Here is a 26,028-nt window from a genome sequence, read left to right on the forward strand (position 1 = left end):
AGCACACTGTGGTTGTCGGAAAGGAGGGACTTTGTAGAGGTGGGGCATAGAGGACCTACAATAATGTACACTATTTGAAAAATAATGTGTTTTTTGAACATTAAAGCATGTCAACATATTCTGTTACACCAAATACACAAAATAATGATCTTTAAAAAGCATCAAATGACCCCTTTAATTTAAATAGCTATACCATGTTGCAACACTTTGCATGACTGTAAATTTTGTAACATACGTATATTTGTAACTCTGTAAGATTACTCTTCCTATCATGTGATGCCAAGTTTCTAGACAGCACAACTGTTTCCAACATTGATAATAATGTTTCTTGAGCAACAAATCAGCACATTACAATCACATTTAACATTGTCATTAACAGAAAGTGTGCCTGTTATGAATCTGGCCCAACCCTGATGAACACAGCCTTGGCCACACTTTAAAAATCATGACCTATGTTCAGGCAATCACTGAGGAACTTACTGTATAGAGTAATTTAATCCATTCTAAATCTATATAGACGGAATTTGTTTTCTCAGAGGATCATGGAGTTCACTGAAAAACAGTAGGTAATTTTGTGGCGAGTGGGGCGGGGCCGAGGGACGTGAGAACAAGGAGGGAGGCCGGCAATGATTGGGAAATCAGTTACACCTGCGACCCACTGACGGTCTCGAGTCCCACGTAGGAGATGGAAGGATATAAAACCGGAGCGACGACAGTGAAGGACGAGAGAGGACCAGGCCTGGGCTTTTAGTTGCGTTTTGATTTTTATTTGAGCGCACCAGTCGTCCGTGAGGGGCTGGTGCGCTGTTTTGTGTTTATTTTGAATTATTAAAGTTTCATTTTGATTGTCCGCCGGTTCCCGCCTCCTTCTTCCGGATGAAAACGAAGTTTGAATTCATTACAAATTTGCTCTGGAATAATTACAGAGGTTGTGTGATAGAAACTAATCATCTAAAATTTGGATGGGATTGAAATCACCAAGTACGTCTGTGAAACACAAATTTCTCTAACAACCCCTTGTAAAACTAGTCCCGTCCGAATAGGGCTTTATATTTGGATAGGGATGATATTAAAAACTCTCGAAAAGGTGGCTATAATCCTGAAAAACATCCTCTACAGTTGGCTACATTTACCTGAGATTCGTGCAGATCCACCCCTGATGTAAAGGGGCAGAGCCTGGAAGGCATAGATGATGTCACTCTCTGCTATGCTGGTCAAGTCATCGTCATCAAAGAACGAGCGCTGGAAACCAGTTGTGTAGACCTCTGTCAATATTACCTAGAACAGCAGAGAATTATAAATGGAATAAAATGACTAAATTATTGCAGTTATTAGTATTAATAAAGATAAAATTGCATTTTTAGATTTGAAACACATCTCATATTTGATTTATCAAGCTTATCAATCAATTCATGTTTATTACCGGTGATACCAATAATATCTGTTACATTTTAGGCATTAAAATAATAACTAACTACAAAATAATTCTTTAATTCTTCCACATACCATGCAGATACCATAGCATATGATTATGATAATCTTTCAGTATCATGGCATAAATCAAAGTCCCAGAGTATCACCATCTGACACGATCACTGTAGCAATGCAGGAGATTTAGTCAGGTGGTATATTGTGTGCAGGCATGAGGTCTGTCTGTGTGATGTTGTGTGCACCTGTCACCTGATCGGGAGAGATCTTGCCCTCATCTGCCACCATCCGGCGCAGACAAGCCAAAGAGCCGAAGAGAGGCACAGCGAGCCCCACTCTCAGATACCGCTGCCCTTTACTGCTAAACACCAAAGTCACACACACTGGTCTGCAGAAAGAGAAGAAAACCCATCCTTTATGATCTAAAAGCAGCTTTTACATTTAAAATGTTACTGATGGCAATAAAGGGCATCTTGAAATCTCATCTCGAAATCTATGTAAAAGGCTACAAAAGCTAGTGTTTTAGCTTAAGCAGATGGGCGTGTCTAAAGAATGAATCTGATTGGTCTCTAAATTATGTATCTGTGTATTCTGACTAGTGGTCAACCGATATATCGGCCGATATTTGCCATTTTTCAAATATCGGCATCGGTCCATAAGTTTTTCTGCTTGGCCGATGAGTTTGAGGTGGGACTTTTATTTTAAAGGTGCTGAGAGCAGCAGCGCCTGAGCACACACATTGCTCACACTCTCTCTCTTGTTCGTTGTTGTCATTAACAGTTCTGTATAACACAGAAGTCTGTCTAATAATCAGATAGAACGGTTGAACAAATGAATTAATGTATACAAAAAGTATTATAACTACTGCTTTTATATTTTTAGTAATATAAAGGCAAACATTATAATACTGTCTCGTTTGCCGTCAGAATTAAGCAAATATGCATTTAGATAATTTAAACAAATCTTTGAATGACTAATGAACATTTAATTGCACAAACCTTGCAAACTTAGTCGAATCCAGCTGTGAAATATTGTGAAGTGTGCTTTCCAAGATATCGGCAGTCAAAATAAAAAAAAAAAAAAAAAAACAATATCGGTTGACCACTAATTCTGACCATACAATATACAATACCATTCAAATGTTTGGGGTGTGTACAATTTTTTGAAATACATATCTTATACTGATTTCTAACTGATTTCTATTTCTATGTTAAAATCTAGTCTGTTGCTGTGATATTAAAGCAGAATTTTCAGCGTCACATGATCCTTCAGAAATCATTTTAATATGCTGATTTCTTATTATTAATGTTGAAAACATTTTCACTTAAAAATAACCACATTTATTACTATTACTATTTTGTAACAATATAAATGTAACTTTTGATTAATTAAAACCTTTTTGGTGAATAAAAGTAGTAATTTCTTACTATCAAAAAATATCACTGACCCCAAACTTTTGAACTCTTTATGGCTTTCGCTAAAGTAATGTCATCTCCTCCAAAGTCACACCATCAACTGCTGTATGATTATTTATACTGTCAACTAGTTTCCCTCCACTATTACAACTCTGGTGATATATGACCTAAAGCCTGAAAACGCCCTTCTCAGAAATAAACTACTGTGAATAAGGGTGGCGTTGGGGTAAACGCTGAATGAATTGCCGGAAGAAATAAGGCAATCGGTCATGTAAAAAGTGCCACACCTCAAACAGATTACTTTCCTTAACTGGTCATGTGTTCTGTCCTAAAGGAATTGTTCATCTAAAAATGAAGACTGTACCATCCTAAAAACCTGTATGACTCCCTTTATTTCTTGGAACACATAAAGATAAAAATATATATCAGAATGTCCAAGCTGAAGCTAATCAAAGTGAATAGATTTTCAGTGAATAGACTTCAGTTTCAGTCTGTCCCTGACACAAAGTTATCATATGGACTGTAGCGCATAAGTCTTATTAACACATTTTTTATGATGATTTACAGTGCTTTTTTGTAGCTTGAAAGACCCTGGTTTGCATCTACTAAGGAATACAGCTTAAAAAACTAAGAAAAAAATCTACTTTGGGTTAACTATTCCGATTCTGGGAAAATGTTTAGGTTAATATTGCCATATACAGTTGTGTCCAACTGTAAGATGTGCTTTAGGTGGCCTTTATTATTTAAGCCTACTGTATTCATTAGGATATTGATATAAGTACTGTTCTTGTCAAACAAGTTTCAAATTTCCTTCAAACCAGTATAAAATGTCATACCAGTCTCAAACCTCATAGCCAGTATAACCAGTATTACCATATATCAATGGAAAGCTGGTTTATATATTGTATATACAGAAACATTATACATTATATCATGTGTGGGACAACAGTTGCTCATTTGTAAACATGAGGGTCTTCATTTCCTACAAAAAAAAAAGGATTTCCCTTGCAATCCATCTGCTTCTGCTGGTTTGAATTCTTCATTGTTTTTGAGTACAGAGAGGCAAACATGTTAGAATACAACCACAGCAAGGAAAATAATAACATTTTTGCATGAATCAACAACTTCAAAAGGCTTCAGTTTGGTACGACTGAACTCACCTCGTCTGTCTTAGAGGAATAGGGAGGGAAATGCACAGAAAAGGATCAAACGTGTTGCTCTGCTTAAGACAATGTGGGCATGTCAGAGATGACCTGGAAAAAAAGATGGTTAAAAAAAAGATGGTCAAACAGCAACAAAAGAGTAGCAGAAAAGCAGACATATACAAATATTATGTAATAACACACACAATCAGTCAAGCTATTAGCCATTGTTTTGCATGAATGAGCCTCAAGGGAAGTTCAGTGGAAGAGGAAGTGATGTCACAGGGAAGAGGAAGCACAGATCGTCTCTTGGGAAGAATAATTGTTGTAGCTACGGAAACTGATGCTCACGAAATCACAATTGCAGTTTTTTACATCATCCTTGCCACACATTTACAGAATGATTACAAACTCACTACATAGACTTGTTCAGAATGGCTTTGATGAAGCATCTATCTATCTATCTATCTATCTATCTATCTATCTATCTATCTATCTATCTATCTATCTATCTATCTATCTATCTATCTATCTATCTATCTATCTATCTATCTATCTGTATCTCTTCTTAGAGCATCTCCAACGCTCATAAATACTAATGTCTTTAAACAATACTTCTTCTCCCTGCTAGCACTTGCCGGGTCAGTGTTGTGGAGAAACAAATAAAGAGAGGTGGCTAGAGATATTTTTAGAGTATTAAGGAAAGCCCTGTTCATTTCCAGCAGCTGTCAGAGTGTTATCTGGAGACTTCAGCATTTTAACTGAGCTCTTCGGCTGCAGTTCGCCCACATATGCTCACATAAGACAAACAATGCAGCAGCAGCACTCCACTTACACAGAATAAGATAACCCGATCCAAGTCTGTGCAGATAGTCAATTTGCAGGTATAAGAACCCAAATGATCACAGTCACTATAATTTCGAATCTTGTGTTGTTGTTGTCATCAAAAAGAAATCATGAGGAGATCATTTTTTATAATAAACATATTGAAAACAATTCTGAGCATACACAGACTTTTTAAATGACTTCTCACTGTTTAAAAGGGGTATAAATGCAATCTGATATTCACAATCCTAAACTGTAGTTCGTGTTTGGTTGCCCAACAGAGTCATTGTTTTGGGAATTGGTTGGACTACATTGTTTAAGCTGTATAATTAACTAAGGAGTACCAGTTCATGAGGATCATTTGCTCTGTATGTTTTTTGATTCACTAAAAAGATCCAGCTGACAAGAGGCATTTAATTGGGAGTCGGACAATACTGGCCGGTCTGTTGTTGCATGTGACTCTTACTGCTTTTTAATTTCTATGTCAGAAATAGTGAAAGTAGTATGTTTGTATGCGGTTCCATATTAAGGATGTGTGTTTGGTTCATTAAAAAGATTCAGCTCAGAACAGTCATCATTGAATGTTTCGCACTTGCATTCAGTACAGTGTACTGTTCGCATCAGAAACGAACGTCATTGTTTTTTCTGTATTTTTTAATGGGGCTGAATAAGAACCCGTTCTCGATTCCAAACGCTATCTGCCACTGTATTTGCCAAATCTAAGTAGAAAATGAACATACCTGTTCACAACACACTTTTCCTTGAACCGCAGGGATGTATCAAAATCACTGAGTGCTTCATTATAGATGAAGAATATGCAAATCTGTTTAAATAATACAAAGTGGCCTATTATAATAAACTTCCCAGACAAAAGAGGTCATCAAATGGATTATTCATCGCGAGACACAGTCAACACATATAAACAAACAAAGAGAATTTCCCAAGTGCACCATTATCACACTGAGAAAATGGGTACAATTTGTAATGTTTGAATCACTTTGACTCGTTAATAGAGAATCAACTTTACTAACATCCATATATATATATATATATATATATATATATATATATATATATATATATATATATATATATATATATATATATATATATATATATATATATACATACATACATATACACATACATACACACACACTTTTTTTTACTCAAATTAAATATTAAGTATGGCTCTCTCATGTACTGAAGTAAAAAGCACTCATTACTACCTGTTTTAGTGTCATGCTTGTACCTGGACTTCATGTCATTAATACAAAATAACTTGCATTTAAAATTTTGTTAGCTAATAATTGTATCAAGGCTGAATAATCACCATGCAGAACAGGGCAGGACTGGGACAACATTTCAGTCCAGGAAATCTCACACTCATCTTGGCAATCTCATACACCTACAACAAATACTAAAACCAGGGACAACCCTATTTTTTGTATGGCCATCACATTTAAAAAAAGGTTTCAAACCTTAGGCTGGGGCCATGCAAAATAATTCAAGGTTCCCTTTCAAGGGAACTTCGAACTGCGTCCTCTGAGGGGACACTATGGGGAACACCTCGTCGTGACCCGTGTCTGAAGCATACTTTGAAAAACGCCAACGTGTTGGCCGGCGACAGCCTCTGACGTCACTACCAGCGCGACTATAAATACGCGCCCGTAGGACCCGTCACTATCTTCTTCGTCTTCAGTTGACTGTTTTGTTTGAAGCGTGCATCTGAGAAACGACCAAAACGGTAAGAGCGATCTATTACTGTTTTCATCATGGCTTCCACTAGCAAGGCGTTTAGACAGTGTGTGCATCCGTGTCAGCGTTATCTGACACCCGATGACACGCACACTCTTTGCGTCTCTTGTTTGGGCGAAGAGCACGCGCGCGATGTCCTTGAGGGGGCGGTCTGCGTGCACTGCGAGCGTTTCTCTCTGAGAAAGCTCCACTCTCGTTTGTCTCTCTTTTCGAGGAAAGAGGGACAGCCATCTGGATCCCGCGGCTCAGGTCCCGCCGTTGCCGAGGCACGGAGGAGAATGAGCTCGTGGGGATCACAAATGGATCTCGCTGAGGAGTGTAGAGAGGGACCTTCCTTTTCACACTCTCTGGCGGCGAACGAGAGCGAACTTCGGGAGGCAGATGTGGTATCATTAACCCATTCTGACACTGAAGTTAGTGCTCTGCTGGGTTCTACCCAGGAAGAGCAGGAGATGTCTGAGAGTGGTGAAGAAGCTGAGGCTGAGCCTTCTCAATCCTCCTGTCCCGCGTATGAGGAGCTGTTAGAGGTTATGGATCGCGCCACGGCAAAATTAGATTTGCCATGGAAGCGTGCCAGCAAGGTGGCGCCACGAGGTCGCCTTGCTGAGCGGTACTTGTCTGACCATAGCCCTCCAGCCCAGGTGAGCCTTCCATTCTTGCCTGACTTGCATGCAGAAGTCGAAAAGGAATGGAAGAGGCCGTTTTCCTCTCGCATCCACCGGTTTCAGCATACGAGCTATGCTAATATCGAGGGCTTGCATGAGAACGGCTATGAGAGGATGCCCCCTGTAGAAGAGACGCTGGCTTGCTATCTCTCTGTGGGGCAAACATCCTCTCTTAAATCTCCCGCTTTGCCATCTAAGCCCCTCCAAGATACATCCCGCTTAAATGGCAGGTCATACGCGGCAGCCGGTCAGGCTGTGGCTTCACTGCACACGATGGCGGTGCTCCAGGCCTACCAGGCTGACCTGCTGAAGGACCTGGATACAGGTGAGGGCCTTTCACCTGACCAGGTAGCCGAGCTGCGCCGCACCACAGACCTCTCTCTCCGAGCTACCAAGCAGGCCGCCTCCGCCATGGGCAGGTCTATGGCGGCCATGGTGGTGACGGAGAGACATCTATGGGTGAACCTGGCTGACATCGGGAAGGAAGAAAGGGGGTTTCTTCTCGATGCTCCGGTCTCGCCTTCTGAGCTTTTTGGTACCTCCATCGAGATGGTGGTCGGGAAGTTCAGGGAGGCAAGGGCGCGCTCAGCGGCCTTTAAATCCTTCATTCCACGAAGGTCCAGGTCCGAGCCCGAGCAACTCAGGGGTCCTGGCTCATCTCGATCTGAGGGTCGTAGAGGGGCGCAGAAGGCTAGTGTTGCGGCTCGCGCTCCTCCCCCGCCTAAGGGCAGGGGCAAGAGGAACCGCGGGTCACGGAGCGGTAAGCAGGGTCTGAGGGACGTGATTCGGACGAGGCAGCGTCCTCGCCCGGGTCAGAGCGGTAGTATGACCTAGTAGCTCCGGATGTTTTTAACCTCTGTTTTTAACCTCTGTTTTTTGTCCTCCCCTGCCTAATTCCCCTGTAGCCACCAGCTTCCACCTGATCGAGGTTAGGTGGACGGTCTCTCACATAACAGTCTCCTTCTGGACCTATGATGTTTTGGTTGGTTCTATGTTCATAGCAACCGCCTTACTGACGGTCTGGACCAGAAGGGGGCGCCCCGCAGCGGGACTCCAGTACAGGAGGGTGGGTGAGTAGGTAACCCTTGCTCTACCTGTTTATGGACGTTATGTTGCTGGTGGTTATATGTCTACTAACAATCTCTGTGAGTTTCCTTACAGTAGCTAGGTGGCCAAAGAATTGGCACAGCACTGCAGGGAATTCCATAGATGTCCGGCTAGAGGACGCAGTGTCTCGTTCCCTCTCAGGGAACCATGGTTACATTCGTAACCTGAGACGTTCCCTTTCAAGGGAACTTCGAACTGCGTCCTCTGAGGGGCCGCCTGGCGAGGTGATGCTCCCCTCGCCTAGAAAAGAGGGTTGGAGCTCACCGCTCCCGTGCGATCCAGCGCCTCTGCGATGCTTGGGAACCTCTCTGTACACACGCTTGCCTGTGTACTTTCTCAAAGCCACATAAGTGGTAAGTGTGCACGCAAGACTCTGCGCACTTTCTGAAATCCACATAAAGTGGTAAGTGTGCACGCAAGACTCTGCGCACTTTCTAAAATCCTGTATGGTAAGGGTTACGCGCTCCGCTTCGTTCCCTTTCTTGGGATGATTCGCCCCCGGTGTTCCTTGGGCTTCATCCAACCAGTGTGTATTTGTTATGCACCTCAAGCATCGCTTCCCTCAACATGAGGGGCTGGGTGGTCTCCCTGGAGATTTGGCTCCCACATACTGTGCGTCTCCACTAAATAGCATATTGTGGTTTTCAGATAGTAGGCTTCACCAGGTCTCTCTGAAGGTGAGCTCCCACGTTCAGTGGTCGCCAGGTAGTAGGCCTCACCAGGCCTCCCTGGAGATTTAGCTCCCACATACTATGCATTTCCACGGAATAGCATGTTGTGGCTTTTTTCAGATAGTAGGCTTCACCAGGTCTCTCTGAAGACGAGCTCCCACATACTGTGGTTGCCAGGTAGTAGGCCTCACCAGGCCTCCCTGGAGATTTAGCTCCCACATATTGTGCGTTCCACTAAATAGCACATTGTGGTTTTCAGATAGTAGGCTTCATCAGGTCTCTCTGAAGACGAGCTGCCACATACTGTGGTTGCCAGGTGGTAGGCCTCACCAGGCCTCCCTGGAGATTTAGCTCCCACATATTGTGCGTTCCACTAAATAGCACATTGTGGTTTTCAGATAGTAGGCTTCATCAGGTCTCTCTGAAGACGAGCTCCCACATACTGTGGTTGCCAGGTGGTAGGCCTCACCAGGCCTCCCTGGAGATTTAGCTCCCACATACTGTGCGTTTCATAAAGAAAATACGAGCTCCCCCGATTTGTGGATGTCATGTGGTAGGCCTCACCAAGCCTCCCTGGAGTTGAGTTCCATATTGCTTTCAGTTTCCACTGAGGTGGTTATCTGGTAACAGATAGTAAGCCTCTCTAGGCCTCTCTGTAGATGAACTCCCACATATTGTGGTTATCAGGTAGCAGGCTTCACAGGCCTCTCTGAATGTGAGCTCCCACATACTGTGGTTGTCAGGTAACCTTTCAGTACACACGCTTGCCTGTGTACTTTCTCAAATCCACGTAAAGTGGTAAGTGTGCACGCAAGACTCTGCGCACTTTCTGAAATCCACGTAAAGTGGTAAGTGTGCACGCAAGACTCTGCGCACTTTCTAAAATCCTGTATGGTAAGGGTTACGCGCTCCACTTCGTTCCCTTTCTCGGGATGATTCGCCCCGGTGTTCCTTGGGCTTCATCCAACCGGTGTGTACTTATTGTACACCCCAAGCCCCCTCAACTTGGGGGGGCTGTGTGGGCAATTCTCGGGTAGTTCAGCAGCACCCCCCTTTTCTGAAAGGGTCACCTATGAGCATGCTGCTCGGAGCTCGGAGTCTTCCTCTCTTGGGAGACTGATTCCCGGTTCTTCAGAGCGCTCCAGTACCACATACTGTTTGAGACGCTCTGTGAGAGCAGGCATCCTGCTGAGGCAGGGGCTGAGGCCTCCAATTGCTCTGCTCCCGGGCCATTCTTCTACGAGCTGCTCTGACAGAGTCCCACGAGAACCCCTCCTTAGAACAGTATTTTAAATCCATGTTATGGTAAGTGTGCACGGGAGTCTTTGCGCACTTTCTAAAATCCACATTGTGGTAAGTTCGCACGCTAGTCTCTGCGTTCTTTCTAAAATCCCTAGATGGTAAGGGCTTCGCGCTGCTGCTTCGTGCCCTTTTCTTGAGTTGGTTTAAGCCCCGTTCATCTTGGGCACCACTCCACCTAGGTATCCTCGGATACCTATCTAGAACAGGGCGCCGCTACTAGAGTGCTGTAGGGACAGCCCTTTCGGCAGGTTTTTGCGAAAGCTAGCAGTAGCCCCTGTGTGACAGGCAAAGACTTGGTAGAGGAAAGTGCCAGGCTCTTAGCCGTATCCCTTTAAAGGAATCTCCGTGATTCCAAGCCTTTAGCTCTACCCCGGGCCAAGGCCCTACAGGATAAGTTGGGTATGTAGCTTAGGCCTTTGGCCGTAAGGGATAATGTCATAAGGCAGCCGTCAGACCGTCCCAGGGGCGACTCCCGGTGAAGAGAAAAGCGGTAGAGTTGGTACTTAGTGTTTGCCATGATTCTGGTCTGCACTCCCCTCAGCATGGCGGCGTGGGTATACTGTTCCCCATAGTGTCCCCTCAGAGGACGCAGTTCGAAGTTCCCTTGAAAGGGAACGTCTCAGGTTACGAATGTAACCATGGTTCCCTGAGAGGGAACGAGACACTGCGTCCTCTAGCTCCCTGCCATGCTTCGGACGCAAGCTTCACGAAGAAGATAGTGACGGGTCCTACGGGCGCGTATTTATAGTCGCGCTGGTAGTGACGTCAGAGGCTGTCGCCGGCCAACACGTTGGCGTTTTTCAAAGTATGCTTCAGACACGGGTCACGACGAGGTGTTCCCCATAGTGTCCCCTCAGAGGACGCAGTGTCTCGTTCCCTCTCAGGGAACCATGGTTACATTCGTAACCTGAGACGTTCTCTCTTGAACTGCACCTTTTTACCTTTTCATTCTCCTCATTTTGCATGATATCTCTGTCTCTGTGTTTACTTTTTTTCACTAATTGTTTTGTACCTGTCACTTTTTCCATCAACCATCTACTGTTATGAACAGAACTGTCTCCAGTGTTGCAAAACAACCACCTCATTGTATTCTGTGTGCAGTAACATAACTTTAAGCTCAATTTAAGGTATCACATTATAACCATGTGTTGTTGTTCCTTTTCAGGAACTCGAGCTGCGTCGAAACGCTTTTGGGGAATGTCCCTGACAAGACCGACTCTGAATATCGTATGCAATCAGTCCATCGGAAAGGCGTGACGTCACGGGCGGGGTGACGTAGCGACCAGGAAGCTATAAAAGCATGTGCCGTGCAGCTGGCTTCAGCTTCGAATCTGTCAGTAAGCGCTCTGTGTGTACATGTCAAAAGTCTGTCCTGTTGGTCCTATTTATTGTTGTCTGTCCCTTAGCCATTAAAAGATCGCTAAAACAGCTCAATATGCCAAAAGTAAAAGCAAAGATCAACATATTGAAGGCGATTCTAAGCCACGTTATAGATTGTGTGTTCCTCCCTGCCCTCGCTACATTACGAGTGGGGATACACACAGTTTTTGCGTGGCTTGCCTGGCTCTCGAGGGGGGCCAATGCGGGCGCTTCGATCCCGGAGGGCTCTCTTCGAGAAGTGAGCCTTCGCAAGCGTTCCTCGCGATGCCGGTTCCGCTTTCGCCGAGGCGAAGCCGCGCCGGCATTCGTTGGGTTCGCAGATCGATCTGCTGGAAGGTATGGAGACGGGCACGTCCTCATCTCCTACCGTACCCACCAGATCTGCCTGATTCCGGGGTTTGGAAGCCCGAGCTTCGGTTCTTCCCCCCGAGCGTTGGGCTTGACGCTCTGCCTTTCTTTCTCCGAGGAGATTGACACGGAGGGCGTCGGCGAGCTTGTAGTTGCACAAACATAAGTTGCATCAGCACAGTATAAAACAAACAGTGTTATACCTAACATTATACGGGCAGCGTTAGTGAGCAGCTATTTAATCTCCGAGGGGATTAATATTGTTTGTGTGACTAAGCTATTCGCGCGCTGTCGAGTCAACGCGTGTATTACATCATTTTCAGTTTTGATGTGAATTTTTCCATACCCGACCGCGTGTCTGGTTATTTTAACTCCATTTAATAAGCAGGAGTTGGTTCTATCACTTCAATGTGTACTTTATCACAATCTAGACCGTGTTTACTTGTCTGATTGTTTGATTATTTTTAAATTATGAGGAATATGACTCTGAGAAGTCAATATATCACTATATGGGTACTTTATCACAATCTAGACCGTGTTTACTTGTCTGATTGTTTGATTTCACTAAATTCTGAGGAATTTGGATTGCATTAGATTCTGAGGAATCTAATGACTGTTATCTAACTTCGAGAAGTTCAATATATCACATCAATGTGTATTGTATCACAATCCAGACCGTATTTACTTGTCTGATTGTTTGATTTCATTAAATTCTGAGGAATATAATGACAGTTATTTGACTCATGAAGTTAGATGTACTGGAGGGACTGCTGGGCGGGAGCAGCCCCCTCCGTGTACAAACAGTCACGACTACAGAGGGCAGCCCCTACTGGGGTAGAGCGGTGTCCACCTCATTATACGGTGCCCGTCTCACCTCAGTGCCCTCGGGAGGTGGGTCTGCCAACCCTGCCGGAGTTTCAGGGTGCAGCGGCCTCCAGCGAGCACTACTCAGTTATTCCCGCCCGTGAGCGTAGCGGAGCTGGGATGCTCGCCTCCCCTTCGGGGGCCTCTTACTCCAGAGATCAGTCTCGAGAGACTGATTCCCTTAGTACATTAGCTAGCAGCGTGGAAACTTCTGCCAATGTATCTCAATGGGTCCTGCGCACAGTAGAAAGACAATAGTCGGCCTCCTGCAGGCTCTGGTTATGGAACAAAAAGTGAATACCCTTTTAAGGAAGGAGGCCATCGAGGTGGTCCCTCCTCTAGACAGGGAGTCCGGATTTTACAGCCGGTATTTCATAGTTCCAAAGAAGGATGGGGTGTTGTGTCCGATCTTAGACTTACGTCACCTGAACCGCTCAGTTATGTCACTGAAGTTCAAAATGCTCACTGTCAACCAGGTTGTAGCTCAAATCAGATCCGAGGACTGGTTTGTCACAATAGATCTCAAAGACGCATACTTCCACATATCCATCCTTCCACAACACAGGAAGTTTCTGAGGTTCGCTTTCGGGGGCAAAGCTTATCAATATCGAGTACTTCCCTTTGGCCTCGCACTCTCACCCCGCACGTTCACGAAATGTGTAGATGCGGCTCTGGTATCCCTCCGTATGCCGGGCATCCGCATTCTAAATTATATCGACGATTGGTGGATCCTAGCTCAATCAGAGCAGATGGCGGTTCGACATCGAGATGTCGTTCTCGCACACATGGGGGAGTTGGGTTTGAGACTAAACGCCAAGAAGAGTGTACTTTCTCCAGTTCAGAGAACCACCTATCTAGGCGTAGTGTGGAATTCGACCACGATGCAGGCATGTCTGTCTCCTGCTCGGATGGAGTCGATCCTCACATCAGTCGAGAGAGTCAAAGAAGGCCAGTCACTCACTGTCAAACAATTCCAGAGATTGTTAGGGCTGATGGCAGCTGCGTCCAACGTGATACCTTTTGGCCTGCTGCACATGAGACCCCTACAGTGGTGGCTCAAGTCCAAGGGGAAATCCACTTTGAGTTATCAAGGTCACGCGGCGGTGCCTTCGTGCCTTAGACATGTGGAAGAAACCTTGGTTCTTGAATCAGGGCCCGGTGCTGGGAGTTCCTCGTCGCCGTGTAACGCTAGCGACAGACGCGTCCCTCACCGGTTGGGGTGCGGTCATGAGTGGCCACCCTGCCCGCGGTCTGTGGAGTGGTCGCCATCTGACATGGCACATCAATTGCCTATATTTCCTCCCAGACCTGAGAGGTCACCATGTGTTGGTGCGCACCGACAACACATCAGTGGTCTCTTATATCAATCACAATATCAATCTGCGTTCGCGCCCCTTGTACAAGCTGGCACACCAGATCCTTCTGTGGTCCCAGGGCAAACTCCTCTCGATCAGAGCAGTGTATATTCCTGGGAGATTGAATGTGGGAGCAGACATACTGTCGAGGCAGGGGCCGAGGCCCGGGGGAATGGATGCTTCACCCCGAGGTGGTGAAGCAGATATGGAGAGTATTTGGCACAGCCCAGGTGGACCTCTTTGCGACTCAGGAGACATCGCAATGTCCCTTCTGGTTCTCTCTAGTTCATCCAGCTCCTCTGGGACTGGATGCTATGGTACAGACCTGGCCGAGGCTTCGTCTGTACGGTTTTCCCCCTATCGCTCTGCTCCCGGGAGTTCTGGCGAGAGTACGCCAGGACGGGGTCCGTCTGTTATTAGTAGCCCCGTTCTGGCCGGGCCGAGCATGGTTCTCAGATCTAGTCTCGCTCCTTGACGGCTCTCCGTGGGAGATACCGATCAGGACAGACCTACTCTCACAGGCGCAGGGCACGATAATTCACCCTCGCCCAGAGTTGTGGAAGCTGTGGGTGTGGCCCCTGAGGGGGAACAACTCTTAGCAGCTGGTCTCTCAACCGAGGTTGTTGAGACCCTACTCCAATCCAGAGCTCCCTCTACGAGGAAACTGTACGCCCTGAAGTGGAAGCTCTTCACTTCATGGTGCAGAGACCGCCAGCTTGACCCAGCAAACTGCCCAGTTGGTACAGTTCTGGAGTTTTTACAAGCCAGGCTCTCTGTGGGGTTATCCCACTCCACCTTAAAGGTGTACGTGGCGGCCATAGCTGCTTTCCATGTCCCTTTCAATGATCAGTCAGTGGGTAGGCACCCCTAGTTACACGTTTCCTCCACGGTGCGCTGAGGCTGAGACCTCCAGTACGATCCCGTGTTCCCCCCTGGGATTTGGTTGTGGTTCTAGAGGCTCTTTGTAAAGCTCCATTCGAGCCAATACAAGATATCTCAGATAGACATCTGACACTTAAAACTGCCCTGTTACTGGCAATCACCTCACTAAAGAGAGTTGGAGATCTTCAGGCCCTTTCGGTGGCCCCTACTTATTTAGACTTTGCCCCTGGTATGGCCAAAGCATTCTTATACCCTCGAGCGGGTTATGTTCCGAAGGTTCCCTCTGTTACACCACAGCCTATCGTACTGCAGGCCTTCTGTCTTCCTCCCTTTTGGGAGCCAGACCAAGAGAAGCTAAACTGTATGTGTCCAGTGCGAGCACTGGACGCATACGTCCACAGAGCTGCCCTGTGGAGAAAATCCGACCAATTGCTGGTTTGCTATGGTCCTTCTAACATGGGTTCTCCTGCCACCAAGCAGACCCTTAGTCGTTGGATAGTCGAGGCTATCAACGTCTCCTATGAGTCCTCTGGTCTTCCCCCTCCTTTGGGGGCCAAGGCTCACTCTACTCGGGGTATGGCGGCCTCTAAGGCCTTCTCAGCAGGTGTGTCCCTCTTGGACATCTGCAACGCTGCGGGGTGGTCCACGCCCTCCACATTTGTCCGATTTTACGATCTTGACATGCGAGCCACGCCGGGCTCTTCTGTTCTCTCGTCTTAGCTATGCTCTTTGGATGCACACTAGGCAGGGATTTGGGAGTCTGGCAGCATGGGCACATCGTTCTCCAAAACCGTTTCGACGCAGCTCGAGATCCTGAAAAGGAACGTCCCAAGGTTACGTATGTAACCCTAGTTCCTTGAAGGAACGAGACGCTGCGTCGCAGAACCATACTCCCGGCACCCCTGCCGGCGCTTGCTTCCCTACTCGAAGCTGAAGCCAGCTGCACGGCACGTGCTTTTATAGCTTCCTGGTCGCTACGTCACCCCGCCCGTGACGTCACGCCTTTCCGATGGACTGATTGCATACGATATTCAGAGTCGGTCTCGTCATGGACGTTCCCCAAAAGCGTTTCGACGCAGCGTCTCGTTCCTTCAAGGAACTAGGGTTACATACGTAACCTTGGGACGTTTTATCTTAAATTATGTTTTCTAAATTGGATAAATGTCAAAATTACTACAAGAATAATAACATCATGACAATATCTTTACAGAGAAATCCTAAAACTTAATGTGTTATTGTAATATCATGAGTCATTTTTTTTATCGTACTAAAATTAACCATAGTTTATTACAGTAAAAGTATAGTAACCATGTTTTTTTTAATATATTTTATTTTTTCAGCGGGTTGATTACAATCTGTCTTGATTTACAGCCATAGTTTTTCTACAAATTTCATGGATAGACTATGGTCAGTATAGCAAAACCATGGTTAATTTGTGGTCATAATGATTTTTGGTTTCAATTTTCATAAGGGTTGTATTTTTTATCTGCCCTAGCTCCCTCTAAACATATTAAAAATTATTTTATAACATTGTTTGCTAAATTACTACTGTAACTTTACAGTAGGTAATAATGATGTCATTCAGAATACAGTATTTTGAGTGAAGATAGTAATTTAGTTTAGTTTACAGTATTATTAATCTTCTGGCTGCTACTGCTAAGAATCCTGCCAACTGTTACATTGTACTGATGGATTCTGAGTGGTCTACTAGTTGATTGGCTAATTACAGTGTTTAAATGGCCACTAAGCAACACTAAGATGAAATGACAGATATTTACTGAAAGTACAGCAAAAACATGAGTTACTTCCTTTAGGAACAGATGGCTAGTATGCTGTAATCTTCAAAGCTACTAATTACAGTTGTCACGAAGGAGTGGTTCGGTCTGCGTCACACATTTAATCAGTGTTTCATGTCAACGTCGCGTGTTCAGGCTTGCTGATGTCTGGACTGCAGGCCAGGTGTTTGCGCAGAACTTTTTTGTCAACAGTTGGGTGATAAACAGTAATTTTCGACTGTTGTCAGTGATTCATCATAAAATTTACGTTAAATGAACAAATTAACCAGCTAGCAGCAGATGGAGGGTGGGAAAAACAGAGATGTGGATGCCAAAAGAGAAGGATAAAGTAATGTAATGATGTCTCAGAATGACAGTCAGAACACAGGTAACAGCTTAAGCGAGGCAACATGAGTGACAAACTGTCGGTCCGCACATCAGTCCAGAACTGCAGTGAAAGCAGTAGGCAAAACTACATCTGCTAAAACTGCTCACAAATGTTTTACTTACTGGAGCGAGAGGAAGATTTAGAGGGAACGTGTGTTAAGATGAGGTGGTTGATCTTTTTTAATGTTAAAATACTTTCTCTTATTACAGTTTAAAGGGATAGTTCACATCAACTTGCCGTCAAGTTGTTTCTTTCTCTTTTGAACACAATAGAAGATATTTTGAAGAAACAGTTGATGGTAACCAAACAGTTGATGGTAGCTATTAACTTCCATAGTAAGTAAAAAAATGCTATGGTAGTCAAAGGCTTCTATTTACTGTTTAGTTACCATCATTCTTCAAAATATCTTCTTGTGTGTTCAGCAGAAGAAAGAAACTGATACAGGTTTAAAATAACTTGAGGGCAAGTAAATGATGACAAAACTTTCATTTTTGAGTGAACCTTAATATGCAGAAGCAATTTTAAACTGTACTGTTTATTACAGCATTTCATCAAAGTAACAATGTCTCAACCAATGGTGTGGGTGGGACTATCTGCTTTGTTGACCGATGAAAGACGAAAATTTGGTGACACTGATGGCATAGAAAATGCATATTTGACTGTTCGTTTGGGTGGTGTGTGCACACCAAAAGCAAATTAAATTATTAAAGCGAGTAGATTATATAGAAGGTCCATGCAAAGACACAATATTTGAGATTTAGCCTTAAAAAATAAAATAAAACTCAAGCTCACTAAAGTAAAAAGTCACAGATTAAATAAGAATAAGAAACTATTTACAAAGACGGGCATTTTAACACATATACTGTAAGTGTATGTATTTAAAGGTCCTATGACATGAAAATTTCACTTTCTGAGGTTTTTTAACATTATAATGAGTTCCCCTAGCCTGTATATGGTCCCCAAGTTTCTAGAAATTTTAATCGGTGCAAATCGAGATTTTGCTATCTTTCTCTGCCTTTGAGAAATGGAAGCTCAACCGGGCTGATCTTGAATCTCCTCCTTGTGACGTTATAAGGAGAAATGTTACCTCCCCTTTCTCTGCCCGCCCAAATATTTACATACAATTCAGTCGCAATGTCAGCACAGGCGTTAGAAACAGACTTTTATGATATGGATTCGACAGCACCGCCACAAACAGTGAGTAACAGTGTTCATTAATGCCTGATCTGTGATCAGTGATTTCTGATGTGTAGCTAATCATTCAAGTTCACACAGACTTTCTTTCTAAATCGTTTAATACTGTTTATGCATCAGTGAATCAAGCCAGTGACTAAACGATCAACTTCACATTGTTTCTCTTAGTAGCATGAAACAAATCTGTTTTTTTAAATTGTGATTTAACTACAGAGAGCGATCAAAGAGCACTCCCTTTTTTCGGAGCTGTCACACATCGCGAGTATATCTGCACACTTGCCCAAACTGCTGTTACAATGAATGATGCTGTTATGCTGCACAACAAAGCTCTTACTGTATTCATGTGTTTGCTGTTAGTTGTGGTGAAAGCATTTTGTGAGAGAAAACGTGTTGCAATAATGACGAGATCACTGCATTCACGCGATAAACAGACTCTGTCTACTCAATGCTCATCACTGCAGCCTTTCATGTGATGGGAAAAGATAAAAAAAATAATTATATAATCAACACTTCCACGATTCGTTAATCTTGACAGCTGTAATAGAAAAAAAAAAATATATATATATATATATATATATATATATATATATATATTTGAGAGGGGTTCCACATGTAATACGCATTTCAAATGCAAAGATGTCAGCCAATCACAACAGTTGTCGTTTACTCGGAGTCTCACAGCAGACACGCCCCTTCAAACAGAGCATTCAAGCCAGAGGGCTAATATCAGGATATAAAAATGCTTTTTATTTCTAAATTTTAAATGTAAAAATCATACTAACAATATAAGTACACCTAAGGAAACATTAAAAAGCATTTAAAGAAAAGGAAATAATCCATGTCATGGGACCTTTAACTGTTCAAGACCTATAAAGTGGCAAAAATAACTGTTCAATATGCCCGCACTCTATGAGCACCATCTTGAACATATAGTGAAATGAGTTGTCTTTCACTGCTGAATGTGTTTCAATGTCTTAAAATCACCTGTTTTTAAACCACAATGCTTGAAAAAGCGTGCAAACGCTAAATTTTCATGACCACTTAGCACAGTTAAGTCATACGAGATGACAGTCAAAACATCTACCGGTTGACAAATTACTACTAGTTAATTGTGTCTACCAGTATATAGCCCATCCCTGGTGCTAGCAACACCAATGTAAAGGGTTTAATGCCCAAAGAATGCATGAACTGATAAACTGTATACCTTGAATGCAATGCGATTTGGATAAAAGCATCTGCCATATGCATAATTGTAAAACAACCATTTTAGTGGCTTGGCCTTTTGTTTTTTAAGTGGTCATCGGATGCCCATTTTCCAAAAGTTTATAGGATTCTTTTGAGTCTTAATAAAAAGTCTGAAACATAATTTGGTTAAAATTTCTCAATGGAAGTGTAAAAAAAAACTCTTTTTCAGAGGAAACCGTTTTCTAGCATTTTCCTTTAAATGTTAATGAGCTCTGCTGACCCCGCCCCTCTCTTCTGAGCCGCTCTCAGAGAGACAGTTTACTTTAACCGCATTCATTCTGAAACTTGCTAATTAGCACATTATTAAGAAAGGCGATTTGCAAAGATTCATAAAAAAAAAAATCTTATACTCACTTCCTCTGTAGGTGAGGCTGGATCATGAATGATTTGCACGAACACAGACATATTTAGGTAGATCGGGGGCGCATTACCTTCAAAAACAAAACTAATCCACTGCATCTTTAGCGGTTCAGATGTCGGGAGTAAATGACGATTGCTATATTCATTATAACATCCAACAACAGAACACCTTGATCACTTAGGAGTCATTCTTTTCTACATCTGCTCCAGCAGTGAAATAATGGTGGACTGATGACAGCTCACTTAGGGCGGGTCTGAGGTAAGACACAAGTCCAGTCTGTGCTGAAACACTACTGTCAATCAAACTATTGTGGGAGGGGCCTGTCTGTGTGATGTCACAAAGACAGGCATCTGCGATCAGCTCGATTTAAGAAACGGGTAAAGATTTTAGTAAAAAAAAAAAAAAAACACTGGGTGGATTTATATCATTATAGGGTGGTTGTGTACACACATTGCCAACACACATTTCAGTTTAAACAGCTTGTAAAAAGGCATGTAGGCATCCAATGACCCTAAATCTGTATTATATATATGTTTAGTTTCATGTTTAGTCAAAAATTCTGCTTCAATATATGAGCATACAGTTCATGGTGCCCTAAAAAGTGTTGGTTTTTAGATAAAAGTTTTTTATTACATGAAGAAATATGCCCTGAGTTGTCTTTACATTCAGTCTGAAGGTGAGGTTTGTTTTAGTAGAAATCGACTGGAGGTATTTGTCTTAGAACTTTAAATGGACCACTAAATCAAAGACTTTGCTTCTTTGATGGAAACTTGAAATGGAGATCCCTAGTGGACAACCAAACCATCTGGCCTGATTGGAGTTGCTTGATGGTGATGGTTTGTTTGGATCTTCTGACTGAGAACAGCTTGCTGCAGTTGGACATATGCTGCCTCCCAAATCTGTTGGCTTTATCAATATTCGTTAACACAGATGATTAGCTGAACTGGGTAAAAAGAGGGCATCGTATCCCGGGAGTTAACATAAACTGATTCATCTCATGTCATAGCAAGTGGAGTGTCAGTTTTGGAAAGTTGTTGCTGGGAAGAGTTTTTCCATTGCATGTTGTGAGTCATCATTCTTTAACCAGTTTCACTATTGATTCTAAAAAGATGATTTTTGTGCTAGTCAAAGTTGGTTTATGCTAATCTAGCTGATGGACCAGCACAACCGTAATGTAAAATTAATCATATTTACACTATATTTCACAATATTACTGTTTTATCTATATTTTGATCAAATAAATGCAGTCTTGGTAAGCATTAAAGATTTCTTTCAAAAACATTTCAAAATCTTACAGACCCCAAATATTGTGTGTAGTGTGTTCAAAATACACTTACTTATATTGTGCCTGGAAGTGCTCTTGTACAAAGCTGTGACATACACCAGGCTGTGTCTGTGGCGGGGGCAGGGTATCAGAGACAGGCTTTTCATAACCTCCTTGACCCTGAAACAAAACAAAAAGGTAAGGAAGACATTTAGATAGATGGTACCTTACTGGACACACTTTCCAGGTGTTAATAAAAAGTGCTAATGAGAACATCAAACTGATTTCTGCATCACTCAGCGAGACAATATTGCACTCTCATTCTTACAGTTTGTTTGAAGTTTCACACTGGCAGTAGTGCACTTGACAACAGCTAAAAGAAAAACAGAAGGATAAAACCCACAGGGAAAGGCGATACGCACTTCTCAAGGTCGAAAAACAAGATGGTATACTAAGACTTATGATTGTAAGTCAAATAAAGAGAGAGAAAGAGGAAGGTGTTTAAACTACAACTGATTGAAAAGTTTCAACCAGTTTCATCATCAGAGTGGTGGCCAACATGATCTAAATAAATTAACAATTCTACACACCTTCTATCATCTGTTTTAGAGTATGATAATCTAATATAACCAACATCTGAAGACCTTTAATTAACCAGAGTCAGACGACAACTTGGATGCATTATTGCATTACACCCATTGCAATGTTGACTAAAAAACATTCTTCATTCTTCATTTAAACTTTTATTCTTCTACAATGGACATCTAATAAATGAATATAATTAAGTAATAAGTATAATCGAATTACACAATGTGATGATTAATTCATCTAATTAATTACAAATTCACGCGTCAAAAAGATATGACAAAAAGTAGTTTTATGAGAGAAATATTTTATTTGATTAAACATAGAATTTATTACTGTATTACATATTTAGATATATTTACAGACTGTTTATTGCAGCTCAGAGGTAGCATGAATGCATTTACATTGAAATTACAATGGCATAAATATAATAACTATATTGTGTCTACAATATAACAAAATATTAACTTTTTGATTATTGAATTATTGCATAAAATCAATATCACATTAGTAGTAAAATCAATAACAATGCTATTCAGGACAAAACAGCACTATGTGCTATTATTCTCATTAATACTGCACTCATTGTGTGTGTCATATTGTTTAACTACAGTATTCCATATGCTATAAATATGCCCGAATCTCTTGGATATTAGTGGTATTTAACTGCATTCTATAGACTAAATCACAGTAAGGTGTTGCCCTGAATCAAGTTCGTCTCTAATAAACTGTATGAAATGTAAGATGACCTACTTAGATCTAATAGGTTAGATTTCTTACATTTATATTTACACTCCTGACTTTTTTTTATGGCCATAGTATTAGCTTTTTAATGATTTAATATAAACAAGTAAGTCAAAGCTCTGTCTTAAATATTCCCTTAAACGTAGATCACACAACTCATTCTTTTACTAGCAGCTTAAGCAAAATACTTTGAAGCGTATTGACCTTATCAAAACTTTGCAGTTCAATTCGGTTGTTTGGCTTTTCAAAGGAGTCTGGCAAAGCAAAGTGAGAAAGACGCTCCCCATGATTCCTTGCTGTCAGCTGAGTCACGTCTGCCCCCTCACTGACAATCTGAAAGCTTTGGAAATTTATGGTTGGAAAGTGGTTTTACATGCAAAAACTCTTGACTATAAAGACTATAGACACAACAAACTCTTGACTATAAACTCCATTTTTTTTCCAGTGTATAATGCAAACTTTACCTTTGATAATACACCACCCAAGAGTTCGAATAAAAGGGAGAGTTGATTCACCTCCTTACTTTGACCCAAGAACGTGCTGTCTTTATTTTCTCCCTTTTCTATGTTTCCTAAATAGCCACTCTTGTTTTTAATACCACTACCTGTTTTTCTCTTTCCCTCTTATTTTATGTTCTAGTCTACTTAATACTCCTCAGCTAATAATTAGGGCCTTGAGTGTTATGCAGAATGGTACTCAAGAACACAAAGAGGAACAAATCCTCTTTTCAATTTATAAAGGCATGAGATTCAGTGGCGTCATTGGAGTAGATGCAGAACTCTCTGAGTCCAGGAGTTAAAAAAAGAACAGTGTAGTGCTGCTACACTCTCAGAAACAAAGTACAAAAGCTTTGAATATATTCAAATATTCAGTGTTGGGGATTACACAATAAAAGTAATATGAGTTATTAGTTCCAGAAATGTGAACATGCATTTACTTATTAGATTTTTTATTATTATATCATCACTCCTGATAACTCCCCCTCTCCCTCTCCCTGCACGCCTGCACTGTTGGTAATAGTTTGGGGGAGTTATCAGCAGTGATGATATTACTGCGCTGAGGTCGAAGTGCTGCGAAGTGCTCTTCCGCCATACATTATAGTTATCATTTTCTATCCGCTTAGAAAATCACCACGTTTTATTTTGGATCACCATACTTACTCATGTAACTACTCATGTCATAGGGAAAACATGGAAGTGTTTGGTGGCTTCTAAATTCATCCCTGTTTGGATCCTAAGGAATGAATGGTGCTAAGCTAAACGCTAACATAGTGGTGCCGCGTGCTACAACGATTAAGTAAACACAATGAGATGGGAGAGGTACGTACAGTATCAAATCTAAGTTTAGAGAAGAACATAGTGAAATATGGAAAAATGGAGGTGTTTTCCTTTAATGCTTAGATGAATTAATTTAGTTAATATAATCATCCAAAATTATCTGATTTATTCTGTTCTGATTAATTGCAGTGAATTTGTATCATCCTAAACAATCTAATTCATTCTTGCCTCATTGATTCTAGTGAATTGTATCATTCTAAATGATCTGATTCATTCCAATCTCATTGACCCTAATGAATCTCTCTATCATCTTTCATATGTTCACTGAAAAATCAGATGTGTTCCAGTGAATCATCTCGAAAACCCTCAATATTTCTGTGGCAAAAACATAAGATTCTTATTGAATTCTACATTATGTAGCTAAATACATTTTCTAAAAAGTAGTTTGACTAGTTTAACTACTTAGAAGCTGTAGCTTGTCAAACTACAAGCTATAACTTATAAGCAAAATCATTATCATTTTATTGCAGGATGTACAGCAGAGGGTCTTTAATGGAATTTTAATTATCTCAACTTTTCAAATAGTAAATTAGTAGAGCATTGGGAATTTTGCAGCATCAAATCTATGGCTGCTGTCAAAGAAGTGAAATTTCCCCCCCTTAGTAACGCTGTGATGTCCATTGAGAGCCCAGTACTAAGTTAGTAAGTCCCACAGGCAACACCATGAAATGTAGTGCTGTATACGGATACACATTCCATTGTTATCTGTGTAGGGCAAAAAGGAGGAAAAGACTTCAGGCCATTATTCAACAAGTGGGCTTATCACTTCACTAAATTCTTCTGCCTGCCCCAGCCTGGTTAATGAGTGTCAAGATCTCAGAAGATAATGCTCCCAAACCCTTTGGGAATGTGTCTTTTGATAGTAACTCAACTACTGCTGGAAAGACAGAACCAACGGTCAAAGGACTCATGTGAGAAATGATTTAACTGAGTTATAACAATTACGTGATCAAATTAATCATAAAATATTTACTGATCTTGCAGATTATAAATGTGACATGACACTGTTAAATGAATAGTTCACTCAAAATTTTGAAAATTTGCTGTAAATTCACTATTATGCAAGTTGTAGATGAGTTTGTTTTTCATCAGAACAGATTCTGACAAATGTATCATTACATCACTTGCTCACCAATGTTTCCTCTGCAGTGAATGGATGCCATCAGAATGAGTCCAAAGAGCTGATAAAAACATTACAATAATCCACAAGTAATCCAACACAGCTGCAGTCCGTCAGTTAATGCCTTGTGAAGTGAAAAGCTGCATGTTTGTAAGAAACAAATCCATCCAGACATTTTAACATTAAAACATTGTTTATTGGTGAAACCAGTGAAAAACATCCCGTTCAAAATCATCAAAATCCACCAACATATTTGTTTAGAACAGTTTGTTTTCACTTGTAAATAGTGCTTGATCTGTGCATATTTCTCTCCTGATTCAGACAAGATTTCTCTTTAACTGAAGAAAGCTAATATTATGGATAGCACACATATTGAGCAAGAAATTATTAATTTGTTAATTACAAAAATGCAGCTGTTCACTTCACAAGAGTCATGTGGAGTACTTGTGGACTATTGTGATCAGCTGTTTGAACTGTCATTCTGACGGCACCCATTCACTGCAGAGGATCCATTGGTGAATAAGTGATGTAATGATACATTTCTCCACATTTTTTCGGAGTGCATTTTCAAAGTATTTTCGGTTTTAAGATATTCCTTTAAACTGTTTCCAAGTTTTTTACTTTTAAATCTGTGGATTTACTGCTTCTCCGACATAATGTGTAAGTCACAGTTCATTTAACAAACCTACTCTACCACAGAGGTTGCTCTGTGAGTTTAATAAACATACCTTGTTATAATCATAGTCTTGATTGCACACACAAACACACTGTGATAGAATTAAAGAACATTACGGATTAATTAAAAACCTGGTTGATATTAATCTTGTCATTACTGTATAATGTTCATGCTTCAGAAAGAATGAGACTGACATC

At 41.8% G+C, this 26,028-nt stretch overlaps 1 protein-coding gene across 1 annotated transcript in view; it reads right to left on the bottom strand.

Moving 5' to 3' along the window:
- LOC132142767 (ubiquitin carboxyl-terminal hydrolase 43-like) overlaps nt 1-21,539 on the bottom strand; it is a 65,195-nt gene extending 43,656 nt beyond the window's left edge. The window contains exons 1-4 of the mRNA XM_059552874.1: nt 21,443-21,539; nt 4,004-4,096; nt 1,681-1,816; nt 1,134-1,278 (exon numbers count right to left, since the gene is read on the bottom strand). Coding sequence (XP_059408857.1) covers nt 1,134-1,278; nt 1,681-1,716 — 181 coding nt within the window. The 5' untranslated portion in view covers nt 1,717-1,816; nt 4,004-4,096; nt 21,443-21,539. The remainder of the gene's footprint in view (nt 1-1,133; nt 1,279-1,680; nt 1,817-4,003; nt 4,097-21,442) is intronic.
- Nucleotides 21,540-26,028: the final 4,489 nt, after the last annotated feature.

This window comes from Carassius carassius, chromosome 1 (genome assembly GCF_963082965.1).
Source record: "Carassius carassius chromosome 1, fCarCar2.1, whole genome shotgun sequence".
Classification (NCBI taxonomy): Eukaryota; Metazoa; Chordata; class Actinopteri; order Cypriniformes; family Cyprinidae; genus Carassius; species Carassius carassius.